General features: G+C 30.9%; 2 protein-coding genes across 3 annotated transcripts; one reads left to right on the plus strand and one right to left on the minus strand.

Moving 5' to 3' along the window:
* Positions 1-1,759: 1,759 nt before the first annotated feature.
* On the minus strand, positions 1,760-8,212 carry LOC148309396 (mitochondrial import inner membrane translocase subunit TIM44). 2 transcript variants are annotated; one of them, XM_088260151.1, is made up of 6 exons: positions 8,092-8,212; positions 7,822-7,920; positions 6,112-6,403; positions 5,019-5,125; positions 4,399-4,617; positions 1,760-4,164 (listed from the first exon to the last, which is right to left on the minus strand). In XM_088260151.1, exons 1-6 carry the CDS (start codon positions 8,092-8,094, stop codon positions 3,577-3,579), a joined length of 1,308 nt encoding a protein of 435 aa, XP_088116277.1. In that variant the 5' UTR covers positions 8,095-8,212; the 3' UTR covers positions 1,760-3,576. The 2 variants fall into 2 exon arrangements, with proteins under 2 accessions (XP_088116277.1, XP_088116278.1); XM_088260152.1 differs by having other exon boundaries at positions 1,767-4,164; positions 7,822-7,917.
* A 1,410-nt stretch (positions 8,213-9,622) lies between these two features.
* On the plus strand, positions 9,623-12,103 carry mdu (mitotic spindle positioning protein meduse). Its single transcript, XM_088260141.1, has 2 exons — positions 9,623-9,798; positions 10,113-12,103. The coding sequence occupies exons 1-2, from the start codon at positions 9,772-9,774 to the stop codon at positions 10,974-10,976; spliced, it is 891 nt and encodes a 296-aa protein (XP_088116267.1). The 5' UTR covers positions 9,623-9,771; the 3' UTR covers positions 10,977-12,103.
* The last annotated feature ends 1,313 nt before the right edge of the window (positions 12,104-13,416 follow it).

The raw sequence follows: 13,416 nt of genomic DNA on the forward strand, positions 1-13,416 counted from the left end.
TGAAGTTTAAATAAATAAATAAAAATAAATATTGGATTTTAAGAAATAGTGGTATTTACCAAGAAATTTATTATTTAAAAATAAATAAAATATTACTGTCATAAACGGACAAAACAGAAGAAGATTGTAAGAAACAATATCGTTTAACCACTGGACAGTTGAATTTTGGCGTGAAAATTGTCGCTGCAGAAAATCATTACCAACAAATGGAAACAAGACTGCTCGGGTAAGTCAATAAAAACAAAGACAATAATATTTTTAGCTACCAAACAAGGGAGTTGTCATCTGACAACTGAAGCACCGTGCTTACATCTGTAAGCACGGTGCTTCACCCAATGTGTTAAGTAACGACTTTATAAAATGATAAACATTCACAATACTACCCACGATTGATAAACATTTTATAAACTTTTAAATAAGATGAAAAATATAATAAAAGTAACACAAGTATCAAATGATTTTTCGTAACATCAATATTCAAATTTTACAGCATCATTGTTTATAAAAATTATAAAACTTTGAAATGAATATGTAAATAAACCAAACTAAACAATTTGGGTCCGCCTCCATAGCGTAATGGTCAGCACGCTTGGCTATCATACTGGAGGTCCCGGTTTCAATTACCATGGTGAGGTCAAATAAATATTCTTCATTTTTCACTCTAACATTTATTCAATATTACCTGAAGCGAAGGGCTTATCACATTTCCTTCACGTGTTAACAATCAAGATAACACTGTGTTTATATGATGCAGTGCCCTATGCACCATTGGGTCCGGATGGGGGTTTGAAGAATACATTTTGGCTAACACCTGACCAGCGGTTTCCTCAGAAATTATGAAATTAAGGCAAATGACATTCCACAATTAAATAATGGTTCAATTTAAATAGTTACATATATATACTTAAAAATGCAATAGAAATAAACCCGTTTAGATATATTGAGAAGAGCATCTCAATGAATATAGAGAAAATGTGTGATAATTTTACAGGTTGATAATGAAATCTTATAGCAACAGAGTTAAGTAAATATAAAAAAACATACATAATAAAATTTTGTGATAACTGAACACTGTTGGTCTACAACTTTATCATTATCTTAGTTATGCAGACCTTAGGGTCTCAACCTTATCACATATATACAAATAAACATTAGATTTTGGATAGAATTTAAAAGTTATAGATATCTTACAAAAAAATCTAATTTTAAAGCACCACACTTAAAATTATTTAGAAATTTTCTTCTTTAGTCTCAATCCTATGAAGTCTGTAGCAACAAATGACTCCTTCACCACTCCGGTCTGTTTTTGCGAAACCCTCTTCAGGTACTCATACGTCGAACAGCCCATGTCCTCAAATAAGTCGCAGAGATTTTCACCGTGTGGGGGTACCCTGGCGTTTGTTCCTTCAATCGTCCCTCTATTACCAGGTGCAGGAAACCCTCCTGTCTCAACACGTTTCCGATCCATTTGGCGCGTCTCTTCGAGATAGTCGCAAGTAGGTACCTTCTTTCTTCGATTATTCATAGTACCTTGTCATTCGAGATGTGGTCTCTTCAAATTTTTATAAGTACCAAAGATATTTTTGTTAATCTGTATGTTCTAACATTTCTTACACTCAAAATTATAACGTTTTCTGTTCAAGCTTTTTGGTTACTTGGAAGATGTAAGTTTTTACCAATGTGCTCATTAATTACCTTTTTTTTATTTAAAACAGAGCAAGGAATAAAATAGTACCATTACATAAAAAAAATATGAAACAAAATTATGAGGCATAACTTTAATATTTTTTTTTATAGGGAGTTAGGTGTTATTTTATGATACATGTTTGTAAAATAATAATTTTGTATGATCAGAGATGACATGTGGTAAACCTTAAAAAAAATAACAAATTAATCATTTCTCTAAACTGAATGAATACATAACAAGTTTAACAAGGCAATATTATACTGGAGAGTTCAAATTATCAGGACCAAAATTTCTTGAAATTTTAATTAATCGAAATATAAATAAGTGGAGATTTTACAGTGTTTCGATAATGATGAATATTATCATTAAAAGAAAAATGTCAACATTTTCATAACAGGTCACTTTATTTATTGTTTTAAAATTAAACAACATCAACATTCAAATTGAGCTCTTGCTTGTGACATTTTTTTAAACAAACTAATTTGAAATATGTCGCATACTAGGAACTGAAAAAGTACAGTAAAAGATCATTAATTCGACTCCGAAGGGCCAAAACAAATAAGAAAGAAAAAATACTAATTTTTCATACAAAAACTGATGTGCAGCGACGTTTCAAAAGCAAATTGTAATTTTTGTCAAAAAAATAACAAAAGCAGTGAAAGGAACTGTAAATGGTATAATATTCATTCTTAGAATTTTTAAGTATAATTTTGTGTGAAAATTTGGGAACATGGATTTGGACACACTCAAAATTTTGTGAATCTAAAGTTTTGTATGAAAAAATCATATGACGGACAAGAATTTCGAAATACTCGCATAATAGGGCAAAATTTGAATTAATGAGCTTTTACTGTAAATGACACATTATTACACCAAACAAATTATAATAATAATAATAAACAATAGTTTTAATAGTACGTCAGAAATACTCGGTACATAATAATAAATTACTACCACAAGCAGTTAGAAGTATTGATTTTTACAACAGTAAAGTCTTTTATTATGTATGTACATTATGTTAAGTCTTGAACTACTGTTAAATGTACATTTTATTATATTTTTCTTTATTTTTTTACATATGCATTCCAATAGCTTAAGCAAAAAGCTAAAAAAGAAAAAAGTGTTTATTAAAGGCTTTATACACATGATAAAGATTTTGTTATGTTTGAATTTTTAAAACAGTTGAGTTGAATACTGGAGAATAAATTGATCATGATATAGAAAAACAAATATGTATGTACAAATATGTATAATTACACCAGAGTAATTCAGTGATACAAAATGCCGAAGAACTGTGTTTTTGGGATGAATTTTTCTTTCATAATTGGGTAGCTATTCATAAAATAAGCTACACATTAACACAAAAATGGTTTAAAAAAACTACAATGGACAATTATTAAGTTACCTCAGAATCTACTGTTGTTGTTTTTTATTTTCCTTTTCAAATTGTATAAATAACTTAAAGCATAAAATGGTGCGTAGGACATTACAAGACACTAATTCAGCATTGACTTAATGTAAAATACATTCAAAAGGCAATTTATTGCAACCTTCAAATAATAATATAGGTTCATTTATTCAACCTAGTCGGGAATCAATCTTGGGACAAGATCCAGGTAAAATAAATCAACCATTGCTCTACAAAGGCGGACAAAATAACACTATACAAAAGTTAGATTGATATTTGTTTTCAAACAGGCAGTTCATATATTTAATGTAACAACGTAGCTATAACAATTTTAAATGTGAGTAAATGCATTCAAATTCACACGTCAATTTACATAAATTGCATTATCTATTTAACAATCTTTTTTAATACACTAACCTAAATCATGGTATTGATTTCTATATATACTTAAAGTCCATGGTAAAACCAAATCACTAATTAGCTACACAAGTTGTTCCGTGCTGTTAGCAGAAAGTTCAAGTAATCTCCATGCGGCCTTGGAGTTTAATTCCGTCGGGTCTCTGCAGAGAACCCATACGTAAGTGACCCTCATCACTTTGTCTGGACTGCCTTCGATGACATTATGTTTGGCGTCTCGCACGCACATGATTTGCTGGGACTGGAATGTGATAACTAGTACTGGTCCTTGATCCATGACTTTTCCCATTACGAGGTCTACATTTTCTATATCCAAAATCTTCGAATCCAAATAATACCCCAACAGTTTAGCCTGTTGAAGCGGAGTCGCTATGACGCTGTAAGCGCTTTCGTAACACCAATCTTTTAATATTTCTAAATTTCCTTGCACCATGGCCTCTAATATATTTGGAATAATATCATTTTCGCAGTCTTTGAGGAATTGCTTTTGTTCGAAAGACGGGTCTATTTTGCAAATTTCCGTCATCGTTTCCGATAGTTCGGTCTTCTGGAAAATATTTCCAAACATGTCGCCGACTTTCTCTGTCAAAAGACGGGACGCTCGAATCACCGGATTTTCAGATTCTTCATAGCGAATCTTCCAATCGAGTACCTGGAACAAAGACATGCAAATATAATATTTCTCAAGTAACAACTGAATACCCTAAAAATTTGCCGATCACAGCGGCCTGGAAACATCCAAAGAATACCTCCTCAAAGGTGGAGGGACAGATTGGAGTTGTCAGTGCTGAAGTAGATGTTGACTCTCAATGGGACATAGCATCAAGAAGAAAAGATACAACATACTTGAAATAATATACGTGCACAATAAATGTAGACAACTTACTTTATTAACGTATTGATTATTGTCTTTAAAGTTCTGCCATTGCTGATAAAACTTTGAGTCTTTATGTAATTCTACTCCAGTGGCGTCCGTGTTTGGTTGAACAACTTTTTCATCCGCAACTGTCGATGTGTCTACTCGCTTTCTTAACCGTACCGGAGATTGGTATACTCTTCCTTCTATCCCTCTAGTGTTAATTTCACTTTTCACAGCTTCCGTGGCCTGAAAGGACAAGCAATGAAGAAAAAATTTCAATACATTAATACTCCAAGTACTTCAGTAATAGTTAGTCTTATCCGCTATAACATGTGCATTAATAATTATGGGAGAAAACAATAGTTGCGGGTAAGGCTGAGTTACTTAAGTACCTAGAATCGTATAGCTATATAAGGACCCTCAGTCCATAATCTTCACAATAGTTTGATAATACCCTAATAAGGCAAAAAAAATTCACAAATTTTATTTTATGTGTTTTTAATAATAAAATACAATTTAGTTCAATCTAAAAATCAGTGTTGGATTTTAATATTTAATTTATAAAGTAAGTTTTTTTTTAATTAAGATTTTTTTAATCTTATAAAAAAGCAATGAAATGACACAGAAAAGATTCCTTTAAGAATTACCTGCGAAATAGTTTTAAATGCTTCTGTTTTGCCAAATTTCTGCCCCTGTTCCGAAATAGTATCTGAAACTCCTCTTGCAGTTTTGCCAAGTTCTTCCGTAAATTGACCTGAAAATACAAACAATAGAAATATCGGACAATTCCTGCACTGTAATCAAATTAGCGCCAATCTTTAGCAATCTGATTATATTATTCCTAGTGATACAAATGCATTTTTAGTGCTATGCCAGATCATTCAGATTTTTGGCTGAATTTCAGATTGCAATACTGTTATTTGAGTAGTCCACTTGCAAACCACGTTATGTTAAAAATTTGGTTTTTTAGCCAATGGCTACCACCGGTAGAATATGAAATCTTTTACTGATTTGAGCTTTTTTGAGAGATTTAAGAAAGTAAAATGTCTATCTGCATAGCGAATTTTGCAAGAGAATTGATTTTTCTATTTCATTATATTCCTTACGTAACGAGTTTTGGCAGATTATGTTAAATTTGGACGTTAATATTTTCAAATTTCTACCGATTGCAGCCATTAACTAAATAACTGATGTTTTTAAACATAACGTGGTGTGCAAGTGGACTACTCATATTAGCAAAAAATATGAGGCACCCGGCACTGTGACCATTAAAATGTTATCAGCATCTAATACAGAGCAATGACAGAGAAAATATATCTAAAAACTACCTTCATTTTCTAATGCACTTAATTTTCAACACAATAAAATATTCTTTCTTTGTCCACCTCCGTAGTGTAATGGTCAGCACGCTCGGCTACCATACTGGAGGTCCCGGGTTCGATTCCCAGGGGGGGGGTCAAATAAATATTAGTGATTTTGTCACTGTAATATTTATTCAATATAACCCTGGACCTGAAGCAGAGGGGTGATCACCTTCATGTATTAATGATCAAGATAACACTGCGTTTATATGATGCAGTGCCCTATGCACCATTGGGTGCGGATAAGGGTTCGAATATTCTTTCTCTATTTTTTTATTATTTTATGTTTATATCATGTACTTTAGAGATCTGCACACTTCACTTCAAGTTTTGGATTAAAAAATAATAATAAAGGAAGAACAAATAATAATATTCAAACCTGCTTTTTTTGCTAATTCTGATTTCCCGGCTTCATCCATGACTTCTTGAACCTTGCCTTTAATACCCTCTAATCTCTCTTTGAGCACTTCACTGCCTTTGGAAGCCTCCGATTCGACGGTATGGAATTTTTTTCTTGCAGCTTGCAAAGCATCCGAATGTTCTAACTTTTCAGCTTCTTCGCGAAACTTCTTCAAACTATCTTTCATCTCTTTGTTCTTAGCGATATCTTGCTTGACATTGTCAATGAACTGGGAAAAGAATCCTGTTCTTTTGGTTGAATATTGAGTCGTCTGAAAAATAATAGATATCGACTTATCAACCGGTTAACTGCCAAGAGCGTCTTAAGACGCATAATTTGCTGTGAACGGAGCGCCGCTCATACAAAAATTACGTCTTAAGACGCGCCGTTTTAAGTGGGCTTTTAGTAAAGAAAATCAATTATTTAAAATGTACAAATATATTGAGCGCATAGTGACATCTATTGAGAATATCTTTGCATACTTAGAATTGAAACAGAATTTGTTTTTACCACTTTAAACGTAAATTAAAGAGAGCTTTGTCGTCGGAACAACTAATGGCGCTCAGGGTTGTCCAATTATCCCTGAGTTGCCGTCACTGCCGAATCTGATGACAGTGGTTTTAGTGTCAATTCTGATGATTTTTAATTTTTTTAATCCAAAGTGTGTGTGTGTATACTTTTAATATTAAACTAACATAAATAATTACTTTTGACATATAATTTAGTTTTCATATTTTCTTTGACAAATTTTGTGACAACCCTGCACCATGAACAATTAATTTTATGATTATGGATAAATGTATTTGGCAAGTTTTATAAATAAACGTTAATACACTTTTAATAACAATATGTTTAAAAGGTTTTATTTTTGTCGTAAAATTCGCGGCGTGCTGGGTACCGCCATACATTGGCTGTCCAAACTTAAAACACAGTAAGGGACATTTTTTTGTAGTACGTTTTTTTTTGCATTTTTGGACTAAGTAGAATCTACTTAGTCCAAAAATGCAAAAAAAACGTACTACAAAAAAAATGTCCCTTACTGTGTTTTGAGTTTGGACAGCCGACATGTACCAGCTGGCAGTTAACCGGTTAAAAGGCATATTACACAATATGAGAATATTGAAATGGGTATTCAGAATCTAATTGAAGTCTCGTGGGATATATTTTTTAGATATTTGTTTAACTTAACACACTAAGAATGGGTATTTTTACGCCTGCAGACTACAATATTCATATTAAAACATTGTAGTATATTTCCTTCTTTTCTGCCTTTGAAGTGAGCTCAGCGAAGAAGGTAAAGATACCCTTCCCATCCTTTTCTACAATATTTAAATTTTAAATGTTATGTGACTTATTTTTATTTTTTAGGCAGAAAACAAGTTTGTTTTATTCTATGATAAGTGATATAGGCGGGGGCCACCAGAGAAGTAACAAATACCCTTATAATAAAAAAATTCTAGGGAGGTATTATTGTCCCATCAAACGCCTGTAGCACCTAAGTCGGATATTGGTTATTATTTTCAGGAGTTTTTAAGCACTTTTGCTCAGTGTCAATATACTTCACAACCATGTAGTAATGAATAAAATATAGTTGATTTTTAAACAAAACATATACCAATATTCAAGACAAAGATTAACATAAATAACAACAATAAAATATAAATTTGTGTGCAAAATGGGAGGACTTACGATAATTTTAGTAGAAATCCTTGGTATAAGGTTGACATGTTGACTGGAAAGACTGACCGACAGCTTTCCAGTTCCCTTTAAAGCGTATCGGCAGTGCTGCTGAAAAAATAATTTCCTAATTATTCAAGTAATCATTTAACAAAAATATATTTGCAAGTATTATAACCTCAAATAATTTCAAGTGACAACCAGTATGACGCAACATCGAAGATGCGTTATTAATATAGCAATGTCATATATCATTTTGAAATACTATATTTGTACACATACCATTTTACTAATTTAGTTTGGGTTATTTAATGCCAATTTCATAAAACCCTCATAATGCTGTCAAAATTCATGCTTTCGAAAACCCAAAACCGGCCAACTTTAGTGTTGTCATTGTTGGAAGAAAGTTGTCAAATGAAAATATTAAAAAGTAGGTACCTATGTTTTCAAAATCGAATAATGCTTATATTATTTTTAATATTGGGGGTGGGGTTTGTTAAAAAAAAACGATACGGATGGCGGTGATTTTAACATAACAAGATATTGAAACTATTGTTTACATAAAATTAAATTATTACATAAGGAATCACCAATTTAGGCCTAGTATTTGTTAAATAGCAACTTATTTTTTGTAAACCCAGGTAAAATTTGACGTGATTGATTTTTTTCTTAAAACACCGTTTTTGTTTTGAAAAAATAAAAATTTTCCTCGAAATAAATATATGGTTTTGAAAAGAAAAGAGCTATTGAAAGATATATTAATTCCCAATACAAACAAAGATTGGGTGCATAGTGAAAAGTAAAATACCTGCTCGAATATTTTGTACACGTATTGATAGTTTATATCAAATTAACCTTCTATCTTTTTTTTTAATTCGCCAATTCTTTTTTATTATTTTTAGTACTTTTAATTGATTTTGGAAAAAAGTTTGTGGCAACAGTTTAAAAATGTGAAAAATCATTAACTCAGTTTTAATAAATCGCTTACGAATATTTTTTTAATTATTCGCGAATACAATGTTATTCTTTAGATAACATGCCTATATAATTTTAATAAGAGGTGAGAATTGGAACCAAAGAACTTTTTTAACAGGTAGGAGACAAGTAGTCATAGGAATATTATCATGATTTATTTAGAGATCGGGCCTTGTTAAAATATTAAAAACTACTGACACGTACCCGTAAAACTTTTCACAGTGGCAAAAATCGTCATATGGGTTTTTAATAACCTCCTGTTTCCCTTTTTTCAGGCTTTACATCGTGTAAAGGGGGTCATGTGTTTTAGAATCATTCTTTATGAAATACGTTCTTTGTTAACATAAGCAATATACAATAAATATTTTATGGACTTGTATCTAATATTTTTTCCACAGCGGTTTAAAATTATTAGCATTCAAAATACAAACATAAATGTTGTATTTTTTATAACAAAGCAGGTTTGTTTTTTGGATGACAATTGAATAAAAACAACTTTTTTAAAAATAACTCTCAAAAAAACATATTTTTTCTCAGTAAACAAACTGAAATTATTACTACTCAGGTTATAATAACAAGAAAATAATTTATGAAAAATTTATCATCACCTTTATTAAATAACCATTATTTTTAAAAGCACCATCTGCAGTTACCTGAGTAAATGAATGTAACATAAATCTACCTGGTTTCACCTTTACCGGTCGGTAAAGCAGAGAGTTCAAACTTTATCATGTGTCTCTATCTTACCCATAGATAGAAAATTGACCATTTCTCTCTCGCTCGTTTGGTAAAAGCATAACAAATACCTTTGCGGGTCTCAATAGTAAGCAATTACAACAGGTGTGTGAACGCTCTCGTCGTGGAAGTATTCTGTCGTGTTATCTCTCGGTGAATTATCCGATATAATATATTATTATTGATGTGATAAAAGTTTTTAAAAGTGATTAGGGAAGTAGGAGCATCGTATACTTTAGCAGTTGTTTTCTGATGAAGACCATATTAGCAATGGAAGGGGTACGAAAAGTTTATTTTTTAATGTAACGTGCTAATTTCCAAGTGAACCATTGTTCAAACAGCATTCTCTGATCTACTTACCGTTCTGTTGGATTAAGATAGTGATCTCAAATGTTTACGGTCTCTATTTGAATTTCATTTTATGTAGATTTGATAACTTAGATTTTTAAGATTTTTAGAGAACATAAAATTTATTGCCAAAATGTTCAATGTTTATTTAACCGGTATATAAAAAAAAGTTACGATTCCAGTAATAATAGTGCAAAAGCATGAATGGACAAAAGTAAGTAACTCTGTTTCTATTTTTCTTTCAGTCTATCGTGAAGGACGATCCTCTAACAAGAATCCAGCGAGAAATAATAGAAGTTACCGAAAGGGAAAATGAGTTCAGAAAAGTACATCCGACGTACGTCCGTAAAATGTCCGAATCGGATATAAACGTCAACGGAACCACCAACGGACTTACGAACGGTGATTCTGGAGATCGCCCCAAGCAGATTACTCGCGCTCTGTCAACTCCTTTCCTGCTGAACGGTCAAGCGCCGAACTCCAACGGCATCAGCAACGGTTTCAACAGAAGATACACGCCAAACTCGGGTCAAAAGGGAATAATGCAAAGGTTTATCGCTTCTAAAGGAAAATTGAGCCTGTCTCCGCTAAACACTAGCACCGCGACACCTGTATCAACAAGTCGAGTGTTCGCGGCAGAGCCCATCCTACCTCCGCTGATGTCGAACTTACCAGAAGGAAAAGCGGTAAGAAAAGGATTTGTCCCCGTAGAAGAGAAAATTCAGAAGGAACTAAAAGACCTCAAAGATAGAGAACTGGAGTTGAAGAGATTGCGGAAGAAATCCGCAACCTACCAGTTAGACTTTTCTTCCCTCGATTTGAGCGATAAGGAGATCGATTCAGAGTCGGAGGAGGACATCCCTATGCCCGGGAAGTTGAAGTTGACGAAGTCCATCGGAGAGCTGTACGAAGCGCTGGGCGACGCGAGGTCTCCTTCCCCGAGCCATACCTCCGGCCCGGACTCGTACGGCTCCCTGAAGCCCGCCAAGTCGCTGGCGGAGCTGTGCGACCTGGGCCCGGAGTCCGAGATGTTAGCCCCCAGCTCCACGAAGCTGATAGCGCAGTGGGAGAACCTCATCCAGAAGAAGCAAGAGTCCGGCGCAGCCTGAGAAACGTGTCAAGTCCTACAACTATTCCAAAGCTTTACCTAGTTCTGTAGAATTTATTTCCTTCCATACAAAAGCGCCGAGTGAAAAAAGTTTTATCTCCTATACATTTCAACTTCCAGTGGTTCGTACAAATAAAATTGGTTACGCTAATAATAAAATTACATGTTTCTATATAAAACATCAGTGCGCGGGTTCATTAACAGTTTTTTGTGAAATTGAAACTTTCTAATGGTCATGTGAATTACCCAGTTCTACGATCTACCATCACCGCTTTTATAATTAGGTTATTAAAATTGTTTTTACTTGTTTCTTAGTTTTAAGGAAATTAATATATTCACATAAGATTTTTCCGAAATTCGGTTAGAATTATATATAAAAGGTCATGAAATTTGCCATTTGAAATGATTTTATCATTGATCGATAAAAAATGAACGTGCGAAGTTATAATTCAAATGTAATATCTAATCATTTTAATTTATGTTGTATTATTAGAGTAGTGCGGTAAATAAAATAAATTATTTAAGATAGTTTTCAACAGAAAATAAAATATACGTAAAGTACATAACTAACACATATTCAAATTTAAATTTGATATCGGATATTTTTTTTTTAAATATCGGTAATATTTTTGATGATTAAAGAAATAAGGAAGAAATTAAAAATCCTTATGAATATTTACATCAGTGAGATTACAAATACTTTTTTTTTAAATACTAATTTCACCCTAGGCAAATAGACCTGGGTGGATATTATGTTAAACTACCATATAACATCGTTATCAAATTAAAATTTCTAGCATATTATACTTTACTCTTTTGTGAATACTGTGCTAATTAAAAATAAATCTACCTACTGTATAATATCATACTAATAGTAGTTATAGGCAGGAATGCCGTAACCTTTTAAACAGTTCAAGGTTTTGTCGTCATGAAATATGTTTATCTTTTGAATTTTCCCTGCACTGGACCATACAATATACGTTTGTACTATGTACACGTACGTACAGTAACGAAATACAGAGAACCAGTAAAAATCAGGCCAACATTTATAATGTCGTGTTGCAGAGGGTTAAATATTTTTGTAAGTAATTTATTATATTGTAGTAAGAATAAACTTTGTACATTGTTTTTGCTGTTTTCATTTAATCCACCTCACAAGCGAATCGATATCGCGTGATAATATATTATCTAGATAACAGTTTTCCTTTTTTTCCAATATGACACTGAATAGTAGATAACTAATCTAGGTTTTTATTTTTATTTGCACACCTTGTGTTACCCTTGGGCGCTTAATGTTTCAGGTGTTATGATGTATGACGCGCTATATTGTTCCATTATTATTAGTCATCGTGTATAGAACTTTATTAATGATCATTGATAATCATTCATCCGTTCGCTGCAGCAATCTTAAGTACATACACACACACATATATATGTATATATATATACATATATATATATATATATATATATATATATATATATATATATATATATATATATATATATATATATATATATATATGTATATATATATATATATATATATATATATATATATATATATATATATATATATATATATATATATATATATATATATATATATATATATATATATATATATATATATATATATATATTTATATATATATATGTATATATATATATATATATATATATATATATATATATATATATATATATATATATAAACTAACTAGCTAACCATCACGCTGCTTCCCCGTAGGAGTAGGTAGAGAGAATAGAACGCCACACCACTCTGTATTTGCAAACATTCTTCGTCTCCTCCACGTTCATCCATCTCCTCATACAAATCCACCGATTGTTACGACTCCTAACCTGACCACTTTCAAGTATTTGGCATACCTGATCGTACCGTGATTTTACTTTATATATATATATATATATATATATATATATATATATATATATATATATATATATATATATATATATATATATATATATATATATATATATATATATATATATATATATATATATATATATATATATATATATATATATGTATATATATATGTACATATATTTATATATATATATATATATATATATATATATATATATATATATATATATATATATATATATATATATATATATATATATATATATATATATATATATATATATATATATATATATATATATATATATATATATATATATATATATATATATATATATATGTATATATATATGTACATATATTTATATATATATATATATATATATATATATATATATATATATATATACATATATATATATATATATATATATATATATATATATATATATATATATATATATATATATATATATATATATATATATATATATATATATATATATATATATATATTCTTCCAACCCTTACCCGATGGTGCATAGGG

This window comes from Brachycentrus maculatus, unplaced genomic scaffold (assembly GCF_059751285.1).
Source record: "Brachycentrus maculatus isolate JH-2025_06_01 unplaced genomic scaffold, ASM5975128v1 h1tg000125l, whole genome shotgun sequence".
NCBI classification, from domain to species: domain Eukaryota; kingdom Metazoa; phylum Arthropoda; class Insecta; order Trichoptera; family Brachycentridae; genus Brachycentrus; species Brachycentrus maculatus.

Coding starts and splice junctions, on each gene's coding strand:
- LOC148309396 (XM_088260151.1), bottom strand. Junction 6,404..7,821: donor GGATTTCTACTAAAATTATC/GTAAGTCCTCCC, acceptor ATTATTTTTCAG/ACGACTCAATATTCAACCAA. Junction 4,165..4,398: donor ATAATCAATACGTTAATAAA/GTAAGTTGTCTA, acceptor TCTTTGTTCCAG/GTACTCGATTGGAAGATTCG.
- mdu (XM_088260141.1), top strand. CDS start 9,772: ATGAAGACCATATTAGCAATGGAAGGG. Junction 9,799..10,112: donor CCATATTAGCAATGGAAGGG/GTACGAAAAGTT, acceptor TTTTTCTTTCAG/TCTATCGTGAAGGACGATCC.